At 45.1% G+C, this 18,705-nt stretch overlaps 1 protein-coding gene across 1 annotated transcript in view; it reads right to left on the bottom strand.

Moving 5' to 3' along the window:
- Positions 1–3,144: 3,144 nt before the first annotated feature.
- PKHD1L1 (PKHD1 like 1) overlaps positions 3,145–18,705 on the bottom strand; it is a 216,907-nt gene continuing 201,346 nt past the window's right edge. Inside the window, exons 73-75 of the mRNA XM_073590061.1 lie at positions 13,041–13,197; positions 9,699–9,927; positions 3,145–3,670 (exon numbers count right to left, since the gene is read on the bottom strand). Of these exons, the coding sequence (XP_073446162.1) occupies positions 9,713–9,927; positions 13,041–13,197 (372 nt within the window). The 3' untranslated portion in view covers positions 3,145–3,670; positions 9,699–9,712. The remainder of the gene's footprint in view (positions 3,671–9,698; positions 9,928–13,040; positions 13,198–18,705) is intronic.

Raw genomic sequence — 18,705 nt, 5'->3', positions numbered from 1 at the left:
TGCGCAGTGTGAAGTGCGGATCCTGCCACCCGAAAAAACGTTACATGCTCTGTTCAGGCATGTCGGCGGACGGCAAAATTTTGGCAGATCCGCAAAAAAACGGATCCAACGGATGGCCGTCCGTCAAGATCCGCCGGTAATGCAACTCAATGGGAAATAGCGGATCCGTTTTTTTGCAAAACAGCGCATCTTGACTGATGGACAAAAACTGAAGTGTGAAACGGGCCTTAGATGGGATTGGGCATTTGCATTCGGGAGTGCAGAATTTGCTGAATTTCTTTTGGGGGGTGAGGAGCCATTTAGCTTTTCCAGAGCCTTTGTACTACCAGTAACGTGGAAGCCCTCTATATTTCCGATAACAGATGACAGACTTGAGTGGGGACTTGTCTTTTTTGTGGATTGATTTGAACATTTTACATAACATTTGGGATCACATTCATCCAGCGCTCTACACTGAGCACTTACATCGGGGTTTACATCTAAATCTCTGAGTGGCGTGATTCAGATGAGACCCCAGTGGGATCCATTCACTATAATGCGGCAGCAGAGTTAGGCCAGCGTCACACTAAACGTATGGAAAATCAGTCCGAGTCTCCCTGCTGAGAGTCGCACAAGTGTTCTCCGTATGGCCATCTGTGTGCAATGCAATGACACGATTTTCTCGCACCTATGTATCTGTATGACATCCGTATGGCTTTACATTTCTCACTGATTTTCCCCATTGAATTTAATGGCTCAATGGGCTGAAATTAGGAAAATGTGTGCGTATTTGTCGCAAGCTAGACGAATGGTCCCTATGGTGTCTGAGTTTTTCTTGCACCCATAGGCTTGCATTGGCGAGTCTCAGAAGATATACGCATACAATCGCAGCATACTGCGATCTCAGACGCACATCGAATACGCCTGAGAAAAAATATGGTGATGTGAGCTGCCCCATAGATTAACACTGGTCCGAGTGCTGTGCGATGTTCTCGCATAGCACTCGTCAATATTCTATGGTAGTGTGACTGTGGCCTTACTCTGCTCTTCATATGGCCTCTGTTCAGTGATGTCATTTTCAGAGGTGCACAAAATACCACACGGTGTCCACAGTGCCTCCATCTGCCTCATTATAGAGAATTGTCTACTGGGAGTTTCTTCTGAATCCCTTTTTCAGAGATTTACTTGGAAACCCAGGTATAAGGGCTCAGCGCAGAGTGCAGGATAAATGTAAGCCCAGTCTTACTGCTATCTTCGGGAGGCAGAATGAAAAAATCAACAGCAGGTGGAGAATTGGTTTTATTTATTTTTTATGCCGTTCCTCGTGCGGTATAAGTGATTAGGCGACTTTACTCTTTGGGTCAGTGCAATTACAGCGATCCCAGATTTACAGCGTTTTTTGAGTTTCGCTGCTGACACACAATAAAAAATAATTTTATTGCAAAAACATTGCCATATTTTGATCGTTGTAATTTTTCCATTTTTCATGATAGTCATGTGAAGGCTTGTTTTTTGCGGGACGAGCTGATGTCTTTATTGGTGCCATTTTTGGGCACATGACATTTTTTGATCGCTTTCTGTTGTGATTTTTGGGAGGCACAATGAAAAAAAAACAGCAATTCAGGAATTTTTTTTTTTTCACGCCATTCCACGTATGGTAAAATTGATAGGACAGCTTTATTTTTTTGGTAAGTATGATTATAGCGATACCACATTTATATCTTTTTTTATATTTTGACACTTTTACACAATAAAAACTATTTTATAGAAAAAAGTGTCATTTTTATTTAGAGTTGACTTTTTGTTTGTGTTTTATTCCACTTTTTGGTATGATGATATAGCATAGTTTTTTACTTGTTTTTTTATTTATTTTTGTAATGGTGTTTATTGAACTAGTGGGACAGGTTTATAGTTCGGGTAATTCAGGATGCGGCGATACCAAATATGTGTACTTTTATTTTATTTTTTTACATAAATGTATTTATTGGTTTAATATTTTTTATTTTTTTGTTCTATGTTTTAGGTCCAGAGTAACCATGGAGACCATCGACACAATGCGATAACATCTCATTGTGCCGATGAGAGCATAGAGGGCGCTCCCTCCCTCTGCGATGCCCCACTATGTTGCCATCACTGTTGACAGTGGCATCATAGGTGTTAAATGGTGCTGCAGAGTGTCAGCTCTCGCAGAGAGCTGATGCCCACACTTCATCGTGGCTGCGTTCATTTTGAGCCCGCGTGATCACAGCGGTTTGCAGAAAAGAACTTCCTGCGGCTTTGTATATATATACGGCGCATGTTGGGGAGGGGTTAAACTGCTCTGGGAAAATGAAAGCTGCACTGTGATTGGTTGCTACGGACAACAAGGTTCGTAAGAAAGTTTTGATAAATTTAGGCTCATTTTGTTCTGGATTTTTTTACTCCAGTTAGGCTAGTTTCACATTTGTGTTTGGAGGCGAAGTGGGCTGCGGACGCTCGCCGTGAAGCTCCGCCTCCTGCTGCACCTCCTCCGGTCAGCTCCGCCTATGGGCGCATGCCGCTGCATGCAGCCTGCATACCCTATCTTTAGCATTGGGGACGCAGGCCGTACGCAGGTATACGTTTGCCGCCGCATGCGTCGTTTTGACGGTGTGGCGACCGCACCAAAATGCAACACGTTGCGTTTGGCGCAGGTCGCTGCACCGACACCGGAGGAGGTGCGGCAGGGGGGTGGAGCTTCATGGCGAGCGTCCGCAGCCCAACGCTTCGCCTCCAAACGCAAATGTGAAACTAGCCTTATGAGGCCATTTTAAACTTTAGACAGATGGGCCAACGTCCCACATAAGTGGAGCTACATTTTAAAGTACTGAAAACCCAAAACATCCATGGATAAAAGATTCTGGCCCCTAAGTTACTTTATGTTACCTAATTGAAAGTCGATGAGGGCTATGAGGGACATGTATGAATAGTGATGTCGTATGTATTCATGGGTCAGTGAAAATGGCGCACATTGTATTTCAAATTAATGCTATAAGTTTATTTGTTTTACAATTATATACAGCACAGATTTTTTTGTTAAAGATAGCTCATATTTGCAATTTTATAGCACTTTTTTTTCTAAAAATTATTATCCTATTTCTAACAGAACACATAGACTAAGAAATAATAATACCCGAAACCAGTGCATAGCGAGAATACCGTATTTTTATTAATCTGATGTTTTCATAACATTCTTGCCGTTTGTACAATTAGGTGTATTAAGGGTCTCATCAGGGATAAGCCGAACACATTGCCGAGGTGTCCGAATCTTCGTCCAGTGATGAAATTTGTGATCGGCCATCAGGGCTGTAGCCAAAATAGATATAATAGAGCCACAAATCTTAACAGAACCCAGAAATCAAGATTTCTATTGCGTTTCCAAGTTGTTTCTTTATTAATGATAACTCTGATGATGCCTGATTGATTCCACCACTGCTAAAATTTTGCTCAACTTTTGAAAATATTTGACAAAATTATGGAGGCCCAATCCTACAGGGTCCTTATAAACTCTCCTAAGAAGACGGAAATCTATTGCTTCTTTTGATTCGGCTTTTAAATACAGAGAGAAGTTATACTGACTAAATTATAGCACATATACAGCAAATATTACAAGTCTAGGTGTAAGATATCAGAAATGGCACAATGAAGTCCAATCTTCTGGAAATCTTCTCATCTGTAGAAACAGAAAGATGCAGATTAATAGACATGTCATGTCTCACGGACTTGGGAATTATACAGTATTGTATTACAATTGTATTCCTGGTGTTATATGCTATGCAATCCTGTCTGTTTCCCAGTAGTCTAGCTCTAATGTAGGTTACCCCCTCCCTTTTTCCTGTGGTAAGTATTAAAGAGAATCTGTCATCAGGTTTTTGCGACCTCATCTGAGAGCCGCATAATGTAGGTAAAGAAAAGCTGAATCCAACCATGTGTTAGGGTTAAGATCGCACTTAATATAAAATATAAGGCTAGTTTCACACTAGCGCTCTCGGGCGCAGCGCAGGGCCGCCACAAAGCCCAGCCCCTGGCCACGCCCCCTCCGGTCAGTTCCTCCTCTGATCGCATGAGGCTGCATGCGATCAGCATACCCTATATTTAGCGTTGGGTACGCTGGTCGTATTTTGCTGGCGCTGCACCCTTTTGGCGCTGCGCCCAGCGCACAAAAACGCGCTGTGTTGCATTTTTGTGCTCTGGGCGCAGCGCCAAAAGGGCGCAGCAAAAGCAAAATCAGATCAGCGCACGGTCAGCGCACGACCAGCGTACCCTACGCTAAATATAGGGTACGCTGATCACACGCAGCCTCATGCGATCAGAGGAGGAACTGACCGGAGGGGGCGCGGCCGGGGGCAGGGCTTAGTGGCGGCCCTGCGCTGCGCCCGAGAACGCAAGTGTGAAACTAGCCTAACAAAGTGCGATTGCATCCCGGGGTCCACCGTGCAGAGATGGTAAATTGCTGCTCGGTAATGGCGGAGTACTAACTGAACTCCGTCGGGTTAATCACTGACCCGGTGTGTACAGCGGCAGATTCTGTTACTGCACAGTTGCCAAACATAAACGCCGGAGCCTGTTACGCTCACAGAGCCCGGCAAGAAGAGCACTAGTGTAAAGACACAGGACTCTGCCCCAAGGAGACAGGGTTAGGGTCCCTTTAGCCCCACTAGCGCTCAGCACCACAGCTGCAATGCCTGGACAAAGTGACTAGGGATAAACGCTCCAACAGCGTGCAGCACCGCCCTGGCGGACGTCCATAACCAGCCTAAGCTAGAGCTGGAAAGCGCATTATCTGTGCATGGCGCCGTACTGACGGACGCTGCAGTATAAGCGATACGGTGGTGCCTTGTGCAGATTGGCACACACTGGCACTAGCATGTGAGAGGAGCTGGAAGCATTGCGGCGCTAGGCAGTGCCACTACTCGGCGCTGACTGTACTCCCTAACCCTATAAATAAGCACAACCAGAGGGAGGGAGTCGTAATAAGTCAGTCAGCGGTTCACAAGCATCCTTCATCACACACATAACTAGCCATATGAGTCTATATTAGGGCCATGCAAGTCTTTTATAGTGGCGATCTTTTGGGATCTTCCCCGTGGTCCAATTAGAACAGGCACGGGACCTGAGCATGTGACCCCTGAACTCCAATGGGAGGTTGAGCCATGAGCATGCTCAGTGGAGCGAAAAAAGGACTTAGTCCCAGGAGATGCTCGCCGCTTACTAGTGCAGGCTGCTATATCTGAACCGGGGATGGCAACAGCAACCAACCCGACAGCACTAGCTTGAGCAAGACGCCAGGAATGACGTCTTTGCTGAGCAGGCTCCTCTGCGGCCGGGACTGAATGACAGACCGCAGAAGACAAGGCTCGAGATTCCTCCTGTGCAGAGGGAGAAACTCGACGCTTAACACCATATATCATTTAGCTTACTGGGTGCTGCAGTCCTGACACAATCAGAGCTTTTAGATTTAGAATGAAGCAGTGCTGAGAAAGCTAACCACGCCCACACCACAGCTAACTCTGCCCCCACCAGTCTCAGTGTACAAAGTCCATAGACAGTGAGGTGCTTAGTTGCCAGACTAGTCCAGCATTGTTAATCTCTTAAGGTCCCGTCTCACATAGCGAGATCGTTAGCGAGATCGCTGAAACATCACAGATTTTGTGATGCAACGGCGACCTCGCCAGCGATCTCGCTACGTGTGACACATAGCGGCGACTGGCCCCCCGCTGCGATAACGCTGATTGTGCTTGAATGTCCTAGGCCATTTTTTGATCGTTGGTGTCCCGCTGGCCAGCATGCATCGCTGTGTTTGACACTATAACAACGTCGAGCGACCTCGTTGGCGACTCAGAACTCACGCTATCGAGGTCTGAGTCGTCAGAATAGCTGCTGTGTGACTGCATCACCGCAGACTCCTGCATTCCACACGCTACCAGCCCCTAACTGGGACTTTGCAATTAATCTCCCTGCTGTTTACCTTGAATCTTCTATTGAGTATGGTTTGAGAAAGACCTAGGATTAGGTCGAAACGTAACCATATAATACTCACCTTTGGAATATTTCTTGTTTGCTTGCGATGTTTCATTATTTGATCTATTGGAAAAATCTCACATGAATTAAAAATCATTAAAAAAAAAAAATTTCTTGAAAGACTCTTTTGCAAAGATTATTTATTTTCTGAGTGCGACTGTACATCCGTTTACTACAAGGTCCCAATGACCGCCGAGGTCGTTATACAGATCGCTGTATCGTTGCTGCGTCGTTGAGTAGATCTGCCTGTTTGACATCTTACTAGCGACCATGTAGCGACGTACCAGCGATCCCTACCAGGTCGTATCGTTGTCGGGATCGCTGGTGCGTTGCTGTGTGTAACAGTATCCTTAATGATAAATCCTTCACAGTTGGTAAACAACAGCACGCACTTTAACAAGTGACACATCCCTGAATTCTGTGTTTCAGCCTCTATCTCCTGCTGCCTTCAGATTATATAACAAAACCTGCTGACAGATTCCATTTATGTCACCAAACATTGTCTAAGGTTCATTTTCTGTACATCCTTGGTTAGGAATATATAATTGAAAAATTCAGCCTAGGAATAAAGCTCTCCTTTAATCTTCATACGTGTCTCTGCAGCTGAGTATACACTGTCTGAGAAAGTTCTTGGTGTGAGTACTGGTTCATACACAGACATACATAGAAAAGCTGCGTAAAGAGCCCCACACTCGTAGCCTAGTTATGGAATCAGAATAATACTTAAATGCTCTTTATATGCTGAATCACCAGTATGTGTAAGGATCATGTATGACATAAGGAGAAATTATATAGGTGACAAGGGCTATAAAAGGGGAGCAGATAAAAAATTCCAACTTATGATCAACTTCCCCCACATATTCAACATGATGCTCTTAGGCCTCTTTCACACTTCCGTTGTTTCTTGTCAGTTAAAATCCGCCTGATGCAAACGGATGCCACCGGACCGTTTTTTGACGGATCCGTTGAATGCAGAATTTTAAAGGAACCGCAGTCCGGGAGGAAGAGGAGGGAGAGAGAGAGAGAGTGAGGAAGAGGAGAGAGAGAGAGCGAGAGAGAGGAAGAGGAGAGAGAGAGAAAGAGAGAGAGGAAGAGGAGAGGGAGAGAGAGAGAGAGAGAGAGGAAGAGGAAGAGGAGGAGAGAGAGAGAGAGAGAGAGGAAGAGGAAGAGGAAGAGGAAGAGGAGAGAGAGAGAGAGAAAGAGAGAGAAGAAGAGGAAGAGGGGAGAGAGAGGAAGAGGAAGAGGAGAGAGAGAAAGAGGAGAGAGAGAGAAAGAGGAGAGAGAGAGAGAAAGAGGAGAGAGAGAAAGAGGAGAGAGAGAAAGAGGAGAGAGAGAGAGAGAAAGAGGAGAGAGAGAGAGAGAGAGGAGAGAGAGAAAGAGGAGAAAGAGGAGAAAGAGGAGAAAGAGAGAGAAAGAGAGAGAAAGAGGAGAGAGAGAGAGAGAGAAAGAGGAGAGAGAGAGAGAAAGAGGAGAGAGAGAGAGAAAGAGGAAGAGGAGAGAGAGAGAGAGAGAGAGAGAGAGAGAGAGAGAGAGAGAGAATTTTTTTTTTCCACCGCCAGAAAGGATTTCAGGGTTTTGGCGGATCCGCAACTCAATGGGGAAAAAAACGTATCCGCCCAAAAAAATGGCGGATCCGTTTTTTTCAAAAACTGGCGGATTTTGACTGATGGTCAAAAACATAAGTGTGAAAGAGGCCTTACTGGTTTGGGATTAAAAACACATGGCTGCTTTCTTTTAGGAACAGCGCCACTCTTGTCCATGGGCTGTGTCGGCTCAGCCCTGTTCAATTACGTAGGTCCAGAGCTGAGACACCATTGCATGTATGCATTCTATAGTATACATTATAGAGATGATCGAATTAGCCAAGATTAGAATTTGCCAAATGATATGGATTCTACAGGGAAATTCAATTCACGGCGGAATTATTCTCTGCAAATTGAATGTTCATTACTATGCTATGGGGTCTCTCCATACCCCTGAGCATAATAAATAGGAGTTTAAAAGAAAACAACAAACTTTAATAATCACGTAACTGATCACCTGCCCTGGAACCCCCACAGCCCACCATCAGGGACTGTTATTTTCCTCAACCTCCATTGAGGTCATTCTTTTCGACCTCTTGACACCTAGGACTTGTCGAGCCAGAAGTCAGAGTCTAGAGTGAAGAGGTTGAAGGGAATGCACGCAAAGGGGAAAAAGAGAAAAGACCCTGAGGACCAAATGTCGGGATGCGGGGCAGCAAGGCACTTGAGCGGGTTGATGAGTATTCTTATTATTTTTTAAACCATTTGTATGGCCTCTATGGTTCAGGAAAATGGAGGCTGCAGCTGGCCGCTATTTTGCTGAACTAGTACGGCATGAACGACAAAAAAATCATTTTCTGGAGAATAAAGACTTTTGTAAAATTTTAGGAGAATTTAATTCCAGTCTAATAAATGTGCTCATTTGTAATAGAAGCCTCTGTCAGCACAAGTTTGGATGTGTTATGTACATACTGTACTTTGCAAAATACAAGCTGTTGTACACAGTAGCCTGTATTCTGCTGACAGATTCACAGTGGTGAGAATTTCATTTTCATGCTGCTTTCCTGCTCTGTTACCAGGTCTCCATTTATATAAAACACAGACATTATTATTTAGGTAATTCCTTTACATGATATTTCCTAATAAATAGTGATGACTCAATGTGCTGTTATCTGAGCATGCTCGTGCGCTAACCGAGTGTCTTCGGCGTGCTTAAAAAATATGTTTGAGTCCCCGCGGCTGCATGTATCAGGCTGTTCAACAGCTGCAACACATTCAGGGATTGCCTGTTTTTAAGACAATCCCCACATGTTGTGGCTGTTGAATAGCTTTGAGACATGCAGCTGCGGGGACTGGAACATATTATTTGAGCACGCTGAAGCCACACGGTTAGCATCCAAGCATGCTCAAATAACATCTTATCCAAGCAGGTTGTCACTACTAATAAACAGTTATGGATACATTTTTTGCTTGAAAACAAAATCCTAAACCCTAGAGTTGTGTTACATTATTTGCATTCATGTTCTAATGACCAACAGGACCAACACATCATCCCCAGGACCTTCAATGTGTGCATGTATGTGTGTATCACCAACCAATCACAAAGCATCTTTCATTTCACCAGAGCTGTTTAAAAGAAGCTGAGCTGTGATTGGTTACTATGAGCAACAGTTTTCCCACTCCAGAAATCACCTCTGCAGACACTGACCGGGTGGGAGAAATCTAGCATCCCCGGGAACATAAGCTCCCAGCCATTGTCTGTCCCCCAGAAAGTAGCAGAGAGCACATGACGGAAATGAATCCCCCCTTCCCGTGCCCAAATACCCATCACACATCCTCCATCCCAAAGGCACATCTTCCCTCTTAAAGGGATCTCCGGTATGGAAGTTAGGGCAAATCCCTCAGCGCTCTGATTCTGACACCAGGCTTCTATTAAAGGGATCATTGGTATGGAAGTCAGGGCAAATCCATCCAGCACTTTGGTTCTGACCCCAGACCTCCCTTAAAGGGATCCCCAGTATGGAAGTTAGGGCAATTCCACTCAGCGTTCTGGTTCTGACGCCCAGGCTCTCTTAAAGGGATCCCCGGTATGGAAGTCAGGGCAATTGCCTTCAAATGCTCTGGTACTAACCCCAGGCTCTCTTAAAGGAGTCTTACCTGTGCATCAGTCCTTATAATGTCTCCATTAATAGATTCACAGTAATCAATGTGATGGCCAAAGTTAGCAATGACTGGAAAGGAGTGAATATGGCGATAGCAGCGTCCCCGTCCGTGTTAGAACCTTGAGTGGTTGTGGAGGTTGTGGTGGATGTTACAGCTTTGGCATCAAACGACCTTGTCTGCGCAGAGACCTTGTTTAGCACAAATTCAAGCTTATATCCACTTCCTGCAATAGAAAACATAAAACTAGGGTTTTCCTTTTTTGTGTGCAAAACCTAAAAATGTTTGTATTATTGCCCCTGTGACAAAGTCACTGGTAATGTAATAGAGGGGAGATATGTGTCACTGCGCTTAATGGCATCAGTGATAGGAAACCAGAGTATTTTTCCTCCAGCACACTAGTTGTTGTGAGGGTTAAGTTAAAGTTGTATAATGGGCTGGTTTCATGTGGATCTTCATAGAGCGGGAGGGAGAGTGTCCACTTTATCTCCACCTGCAGAGCTGCCAGGACCTGTGTGATGTCATGATCATGTGGTCAGCCACATGATGGAAAGAGTCACATGGTCTGAGGCTTAAATAACTGAGCTCTAGAGGCAGTCTGGGTTCAGCAAGACTAGAGACAGGAGTCTCTAGTGGTTTTGAGTCTTGAGGAGGAAAGAATGAACCTGTGTTGCTCCAGAGTGGGATGTTACCCGCATAAGTATGGACTGTGTTGCAGCATTTTGTTTTTTCTTTGTTGTTTTTCCTGTATTAGCCGAAAAAGGCTGTGTTTATTTTCCCCTCTTTTTGGTTTATGCTGTCTTATAATAAACCAACCAAGGTTTAAAGAGACAGTGTTCCTATTTTCTACTTCCATATACCGCCACGTGAGTTGAACTGCCACAAGTGGTGTTTCGAATGCGGGCAACGTTCCGGGAACACTAGTAGCAACCGTGGTCAAACTGCATATCCTGGGTAAAGGAGGCCACAAGCGAGCAGATGATGTCAGGCAAAATGGAGGACCTTCTCAAGCATCTGGTGAGTGCAGCAGCAACAACAGCTGGCTCATCAGGAGATGAGTAAGTTGCTTATCCAGCAAATGCAATAGCAGCAGCAACAGCATCAGGACCTGTTCAGTCTACAGATGCAGCAGCAGATCAAGTTGCTTGCCGAGGTGGTTCGTTGGAGACGAGAAGCCCATTCCACAAGTCCAGGTTTTGAGACTCACGTCCGGAAGGCAGTAAGACGAGCGATTCAGAAAATGACCCTGGGTGATGATATAGAGGCATTTCTGACTGTTTGTGAACGGGTAGTGGAGCGAGAGAGACTGCCGCCAGACCAGTGAGCATAGGTGCTCGCCCCCTATGACCAGGCTTACAAGAAGCCCGGGAATATGACAAACTAAAAACTGAGATACTGGCACGCTCAGTGGTGACTGTGTGTCCGAATACAAAGGGTTCGAGTACAAAGGGTTCATCACTGGGCGTATTGCGGTGATAAACCTCCTCGCTCCCAAATGTTCAACTTGCTCATCTGGTGTAGAAATGGATGCAGCCGGAGTCTTCCACCCCAGCCCAGATGGTGGAGCGGGTTGTAATGGACAGGTTTATCCATTCCCTTCCAAGACCGGACCGGTAGAGATACTAGACGGTACTCATGGCTGTACTAGCTCAAAAGGGTGCTTCTACTCAATACTGAGCAAATGATCTGAATACTTATGATCATGTGATATTTCAGTTATTCGTTTTCAATAAATTTGCAAAAATTTCTACATTTCTGTTTTTTCAGTCAAGATGGGGTGCAGAGTGTACATCAATGAGAAAAAAATGAACTTTTTTAAATTTACCAAATGGCTGCAATGAAACAGAGTGAAAAATTTAAAGGGGTCTGAATACTTTCCATACCCACAGTATGTACAGTAACTGAGCTTATAGGTATACTTTTTTTCGAAAAGGAACGTCCCGTTTAATGAATAACTCCTGCTTTGTAAATGCCAATTTTTCACTGGTAGATTAACAAACAAGCGTCCCTAACAAGGTTCGCTCTTATTCGTTGACCTGTGTAAACATGTGACGCAAAACACTATTTTATTGGCTGATGGGATCATCACACTGGGCATCAGCTTTTATTAATAGGGCATGTGCTGCCGTCATCATGGATGCTGTATCCATAACACTCACGGTAACAATTGTACTGCCCCCATACAGTTTGTATCCGTCCAATGTGAAGGAGCACTAATCAACCTGTATATAGCTGTAAGAGATAACACTTCTTGTGGGAATGGCACACCGGTCTGATATGCCAAGGTACGAAGGCTTATTCAGCGTGTAATGCTCCTCTGGGTAATTTAATATGCAAATTGACTCTTCAGAGAGGAAGAGAACTTGATATATAATAATCATCTTTTTTTATATAGCTGTGCTTTGATGAGATTTTAGACATTTTTAAAGGAACACATACCGTTGATAATGTTTCTCAATATTTTACTTGCTTTACTTTTTATATGCGTTATAAAGTCAAATTCTAAAAAGTGTGCATTGTCAGGACCACCAAGGTGCCAAATTGATGGAAATTCTGACATCCAGACATGTATATAAGGCTGGTTTCACACTTGCGTTTTTTTGCACTGTTATTTAGCGCTAAAAAACGCATGCGTTTTCTCCCCTATATTTTGCATGGGATGCGCTTATGTGCGCATACCCATGCGTTTGTATGCGTTTTTGTGCGCATGCGTTTTTTTGTTGTGTGCGCTCGGGCACGCAAAATGCATCTTGTTGCATTTTTTGTGCGTCCAACTTGCTCCCAAAAAACGCATGCGCACGCAATGCGTTTTTTTACAGCAAGACACCCATTGTAAGTCTATGGGTGCGCATAAGTGCGCATTGGCATGCGCATGTATGCAGTTTTTTGTGCATGCGTTTTTTTGTTGTACATTGGTTAGACAATGGTTATGGTAAGGGTTAGGGTGAGTTAGGGTTAGTAGAGTCAGGGTTTAGGGTTAGTATGGTCAGGGTTTAGGGTTAGGGGTTAGTAGGGTTAGGTTAAGGGTTAGGGGTCAGGGTTAGTTAGGGTTAGGAGTTAGGGTTAGTAGAGTCAGGGGTTAGGGTTAGTACTACTAACCCTAATTGTTATCTTGATTTTTTTGGTGAGGACAATGTTGAAAAAAACGCAAACGCACTAAAAACGCATACAAACGCATAAAAACGCGTTTTTTTCCTGCATGCGCATAAAAATGCTTGAAAAAAACGCAGCGTTTGTATGCGTTTTTTCCATGAGTGTGAAAGTAGCCTAAGCTAAGAATAATGACATATTCCAGATTCTTATAACTAGCACATATAATATGATGGAGTCAGACTCTACCTGGCAGCTTGAGAACAAGGTCGGTGTAGTTGGCCCAACAGCTGTTGAACGCAATGGTCACGTTTCCATCTAGTCCATTGCTGATGATCGTGTTATTGGCACTTTTCAGGGTTGCTGTCAGTGTCAGTGAACTTTTGCTTACAGAGACACAGTTCCCCTAGAAATAAAAGCGATGGGATACATTAAAATGAGCAGAAATGTGAATACAGTACTAAATCATACAATCCACACTTGGACAACCAATATTCAGAATAGTGACTGTCACCATGACTGTATAGGACTGGTGCCACAAAAACCCTATTAATGAGGTCATATGAGATTAACAAAAAAAAGCTACTTTTGTATGAAAACAGCGCCACCCCTTTAAATGGTCAGTGTATGGTATTGTAAAGGTGGGACAGGACAGTAGTCGTGGCTGAGCTTATCGGGCTTTGCTGGCCCTGACATCCCTTTACATAAAAATCACGTATCACTTTCAGCTTACTTGCCTCTCTGTTCTCTGCGCCGTCAGGGTTCTTCCTTTGCTCTCTAAGGTCACCTTTGGCCATTTGTAAAATAACAGACACAGTCCAGTTGTAACTCAAAACGCAAAACTTTACTCTCATGTCTTCGCAGCACATCCAGGTTCAATACAGCATCTACAGCAGGTTCCACATTACACATCACTTCAGCTTTCCCTTCACTTCTCTCCCTGTCACACAGCTCAAGATCGGGTTGTACCGTATTGTACGTTTTCTCGGCGTCCTCCCTCTCCAGACTCACTGCCACCGGGTGTTCCTGGGTCGCCGGCCAGGGCTGTGGGGTACTCGGTACCGGGCCCGTTGATTTCAATGGGAGATGTCACAGTGGCAGTGACCCGATCTGTGGCCCTGGGCGTCCATGTAAAAGGGGTAAAGTGTGGCTGATTAAAGTTTATAAGTGGATGATTCGTGACGCACCTGTGGTCTCTGGTCAGTTTGACCAGCGCTGCAGGGTTGCTCCTCTGGGACAGATGTTGTGGTGCAGCAATGATGTTGAAGCTCCCCACAGGTGGAGCTCTAGTCCCAGGGCAGAGTAGATGAAGGTGGTAAATGGGGAGATGGTGTAAAGAAGTAGATGTAGCAGAGCCGGGTGTAAGGCGCAGGAATAAGTGGAGGACACAAGGGCATGTAGTTCCAAAGGCTTTACTCACAGTCTGGTGCACACAGATGCCCACTTCAGTGCCATGTCCTCCAGGTCAGGGGCTCAGCCAACTTCCAGGCAAGGTAAAGTACACTGTTGTGAGTTCATTTTCCCATTCACTACTGAGGCCCGAGGAACTCCCTCTTCTGGTGAAGAAAGGTAGTGAGCCTGATTGTCAAACACCTGGGGCTGATGATGATGACTGGCTGAGTGGAGTTAATGACTGGATATAAGGCTGCCGACGCCCTTCTGGCCTGCGGGTGATTTCTCTGTGGACTTCTAGGAAACCAGTCTGATTCCTGCTCATCTAAAGCTAAGATTTCTGCATTGCCTTTTTGCATTAGTGTTTTGTTTTCCTTGCTTTTCTGGATTCTGCCATTCCCTGCTGGGGTGAGCTGAATCTCCTTTTGCCTGTTGCTCTGTCTTCAGAATATTCCTGAGTACTGACATAGCTTTTTTGAAGCCTAGCGTCTTCAGGGCCTTTTTTACTGTCAGTTGGTTGGCTCTTATTTTCATAGGGTTTTTCACAGATTGCAGACAGCAGCCTTCCTGTCCTTTCCTATCTAAGCTAGCGTGGGCCCCATCTTTGCTCAGTCTATCTTTCTGTCTGTGTTTTGTTCTTTCTTCTTGCTTCACCGTCATTATATGTGGGGGGCTGCCTTTTGCTTTGGGGTCTGCTCTGGGGCAGTTTAGATTTCCCTTTCTGTCTTTAGGCTATGTAGTCCTCCGGCTGTGATCGAGGGGCCTAGGGCATCGTAGGAGCCCCCCACGGCTACTGCTAGTTGTGTTGATAGGTTCAGGGGTCTGCAATCCGATAGCTGCCAACTTCTCTGGTTTTCTGGACTTAGCTAGCATTTCTATTTTTGCCTCCTACGGTGACTCAATCATAACAGTACACCTTTCCAGCACTCCTCCAACATGTGCCTTCTCTGAACATCTCCTCACTAGGACCTAATCTGAAGTACTTGTAGTTGCGTATTAAACTCAAGTTCCTCCTTCTTGATGTTACTTAGAACTCTACTTGTACGGCAGAGAGCTGTAGCCTGCTTTGGGGACTTCTTGCTATTATGTCCCGGCTCACCCACGTTGCTGTTGTGCCCCCAAGTCTTAGATGGGAATAAAGTGGTGACTACTTCTATTCCTCCGGTTTCTGCTGCAAGGACATCAGTATCCATACAACCTCGGAGACCGGACTCCGGCCATGCGCTTCAAACTTGAGGAAGGGCTCTGCTCTGACCCTAGTCCTTAGTTCTCTTCTCCTTACGTTCCGTACTAAACTATCTTCCCTCTGAAGAATCAGGCTTTCTATGGCTCTTTCCTGTGCCATCAGCTCCAGGTCACAGGAGTCTACTGCAGCACTTCCTTCACTCCATCCCTCTCTGGGGATCTCCTCTCACCAACTGACTACTTCCTAACATTCTCCCACTCTCATGTGCAGTCTAAGCTCCACCCACCTCCCAGCACTCTTCGTGTTCCAAGCAGGGAGCCACAAAGGTTGCTCTGCTACACTACTGGTGTGCGTGTTGGATGTGAGTGTTGGGAGTGTGGTCAGGTGTCTCCACGTTACCTGGATAGTGGGGTATCACACCTCAGGAGGAGGTGCAGTACCTCTGTGGCGACTGAACCCTCAGGGGCGCCACATTCCCTCAGTCGTTTTCGCTCTGGAACTGAGGGTATCAGCCCATGCTATACTCTGCCACATGGTGAGCGACCCGCCTGCCTGTCCTGCCGTGTCTTATCCTGTAGATTACACACTTGTAGCTCCTGCAGCTGTGACCGTGCTGTCCCATTCGCTTCGGATGTCTGGGCTCTTGCTTGAAGACAACATTACGGGGTATCCAAGTTGCCCGGGCTACTAGCCCAGTCGAGCTCTACGGGAGTTTTTTTGCCTACTGGCTCTATTCAGGAAGCTCCCTTCCTCTACCTCAAGTTACCCCCTCCTCCTACAGTTAACTATTTACACTATTATTAAGCCTACATTATGCTCCCTATCTACATCTAGTGGCCTAACACTAATAGTACACTTTCCCTGTATGATACATATATTACAACACCTCTATACATAACCAGTATTTACACTTTAGACTGGAGAACATGTTCAGGAGTTTAGGACGACTACTGTGACCCCATTACAGTATTGCAACTCAGTAAGTTCATGGAGTTGTTGAAGGAAGGAAGAGGGAGATGGGTCTTCTGAAAAGCACTGAAAGCAATGTGTCCACGCCAACCATCTGTAACTAGCATGACGTCACTGAAGCTAATGGGACTTCCTATGCTTACTTTTGATGTAACGCTTCTGATTTGAGCGTCTTCTAACACATAAACAGGTGGCACTGTTGGGAGGATTCAAGTTATAAGTGGAAACTGCAGCGAGTGGGATGTAGGCACTGAGCGTGCTCTCTCTACATCACTTATTAACAATGGTAAACTACTGCATATTGAGTAGATATTCAGTGTATTAGCTAAAGGTGTTCTGAGTGTGTCGCATGTAAGAATTCTCCTTATTATTACTCATCCTTGTTATGAGATATTCATAATAGTCATCATTGCTACTGTCACTAGTGATGATTGAGCAGTGAAAAATTCAAGTGCTCGTTACTCTAATCGATGCTCGACTCAAGTAGCGGGCAGAATTGAAGTGAATGGGGAACTCAAGCAGTTTTACTGGAGGCTCCTGACTCATGAATTGGTGAGGCCCAAAGAGAGAGTTTCTCTCTCTCTCTCCAGTACGCGAGTCAGAAGCCTCTGGGAATTGAGCATTCGAGTACCACACGATGCTCGGCACGGCTTGATACTCAATCGACCACCCCAATGCTAGATCGAGTATCAGTGTCGAGAATGCTCACCCACCACTATTTGTCACCAGAATTTTGGCAAGCACAGACTTATACAATCCTTTCAGTCTTCACTAAAACTAGCACTGTTATGAGTAACCACCAGAGATAGAAGTCATTTGTTTCTTCCAATTTTTATAAATTTGAAACATTTCTGATCTTGCAGTTCTCATCACATTAACGGCGCAGTCAGATGGCCGTATAACACAGACAATGATCGCATAGCAATCCTCCGACTGGCAGTCGGCTCTCCTGAGCGTGACAGCACGTACAGTATTTCATGCAGCTGTCACTTTTGGGTCAAGAGAGCCGACGGCCAGTTCGAGCATTGCAATGCTATCAACGCCCGTGTAATACGGCCTTCTGACTGCGCCATAAATGATAGCTACAGTTACTAGCACCGCATAATTGATATTTTAAGATATTTTATCCTAACTCTTGATTTTAAAACTAGGAGCGATGGTATTGGGTTTTTGGCTGTACATTATGCTACTGAGTTCATATTATTATTAATAATAATTTTTATCTCTATAGCACCAAAATATTCTTCATCATTTTACAATTTTAGAGGAGATGTGTACAGACAATAAACACATTACAAAATAACACATAAATTAGATACCAAAAGGAGTGAGGGTCCTGCTAGGAAGCTTATGCCTGTTTCACATTTCCGTTTCTTGACGTCAGTTAAAATCCGCCAGAGTGTGAAAAAACGGATCCGTTTTGGGAGAGGGAGACAGGGAGAGAGAGAGAATTTGGGGTTAAATTCCTGACAAGGAACTTCTTCCGGGCATGATCAGTGTAAAAACGCGGATCCGTTGGTGGATTCTGTCAATTAACAGTGGCCAACGGATCCGCCACCCATAGGCGACCATTATAACGAATGGCGGATAGCGGCGGATCCGTTGCTATCCGCTGTTTTGACGCAGACAAAAAACATTTCATTGTCCGTCCACTCAAGACAGCGGACGCCAAAATTATGGCGGATCCGTCAAAAAACGGATCCAACGGATGACCATCAGTCAAAATCGGCAACAAGCGGAATCAGTCAAAATTGGCAACAAACGGAAATGTGAAACAGGCCTTACAATCTACTATGTACTGTGATGCAGTAACCTCAGTTACAGCTAGGGGGCGCTGTGTGAGCGCTTCAGGGTGGGCTTGGCGGCATAATTATGATGGTGAATTAGGGACTGACATTATTGTAAATGGCTGGTATGTGTCGCAGAGGTCTTCTGCGCTGTGAGCCCAAAATGATATGGTTATGCTGGGACTTATAGTTCCACAAGTGTTTGTTGTATTTACTTATTAGGGGGGTTTATAGAGTTAGTCAGAGAGCTGGGCAGGAATTGACTAACCACACATGCACCGCCCATCCATAGGGGTGGTTACTACCATATAATGTGACAGAGGTCTGGTCATATGGGCAGAGTATATGGACCAGAATAGTTCAGAGTGCTAAGTCCTGGAAGGGTTGTGTTGGAAGGGGATGAACTTCCTGAAGAGAACGCCGTGAGACCTTGGGCATGGGTGTTGGACGAATGTCCTGTATAGCACACGGACAGGCCACATGTGTGTGCAGAGCCAGGGACGGCCCTACACTGAGAAAGATGCCATCCTGTTGAGGACCTCGGACTGACGAGGAGTCAGTCTGTGGCAGCAGGAGCTCC

Source organism: Dendrobates tinctorius, unplaced genomic scaffold, assembly GCF_039654945.1.
Source record: "Dendrobates tinctorius isolate UK_male_01 unplaced genomic scaffold, ASM3965494v1 ptg000116l, whole genome shotgun sequence".
Classification (NCBI taxonomy): Eukaryota; Metazoa; Chordata; class Amphibia; order Anura; family Dendrobatidae; genus Dendrobates; species Dendrobates tinctorius.
Note: the sequence above shows the minus strand (reverse complement) of the source record. Positions and strands in the feature narration are given on the sequence as shown.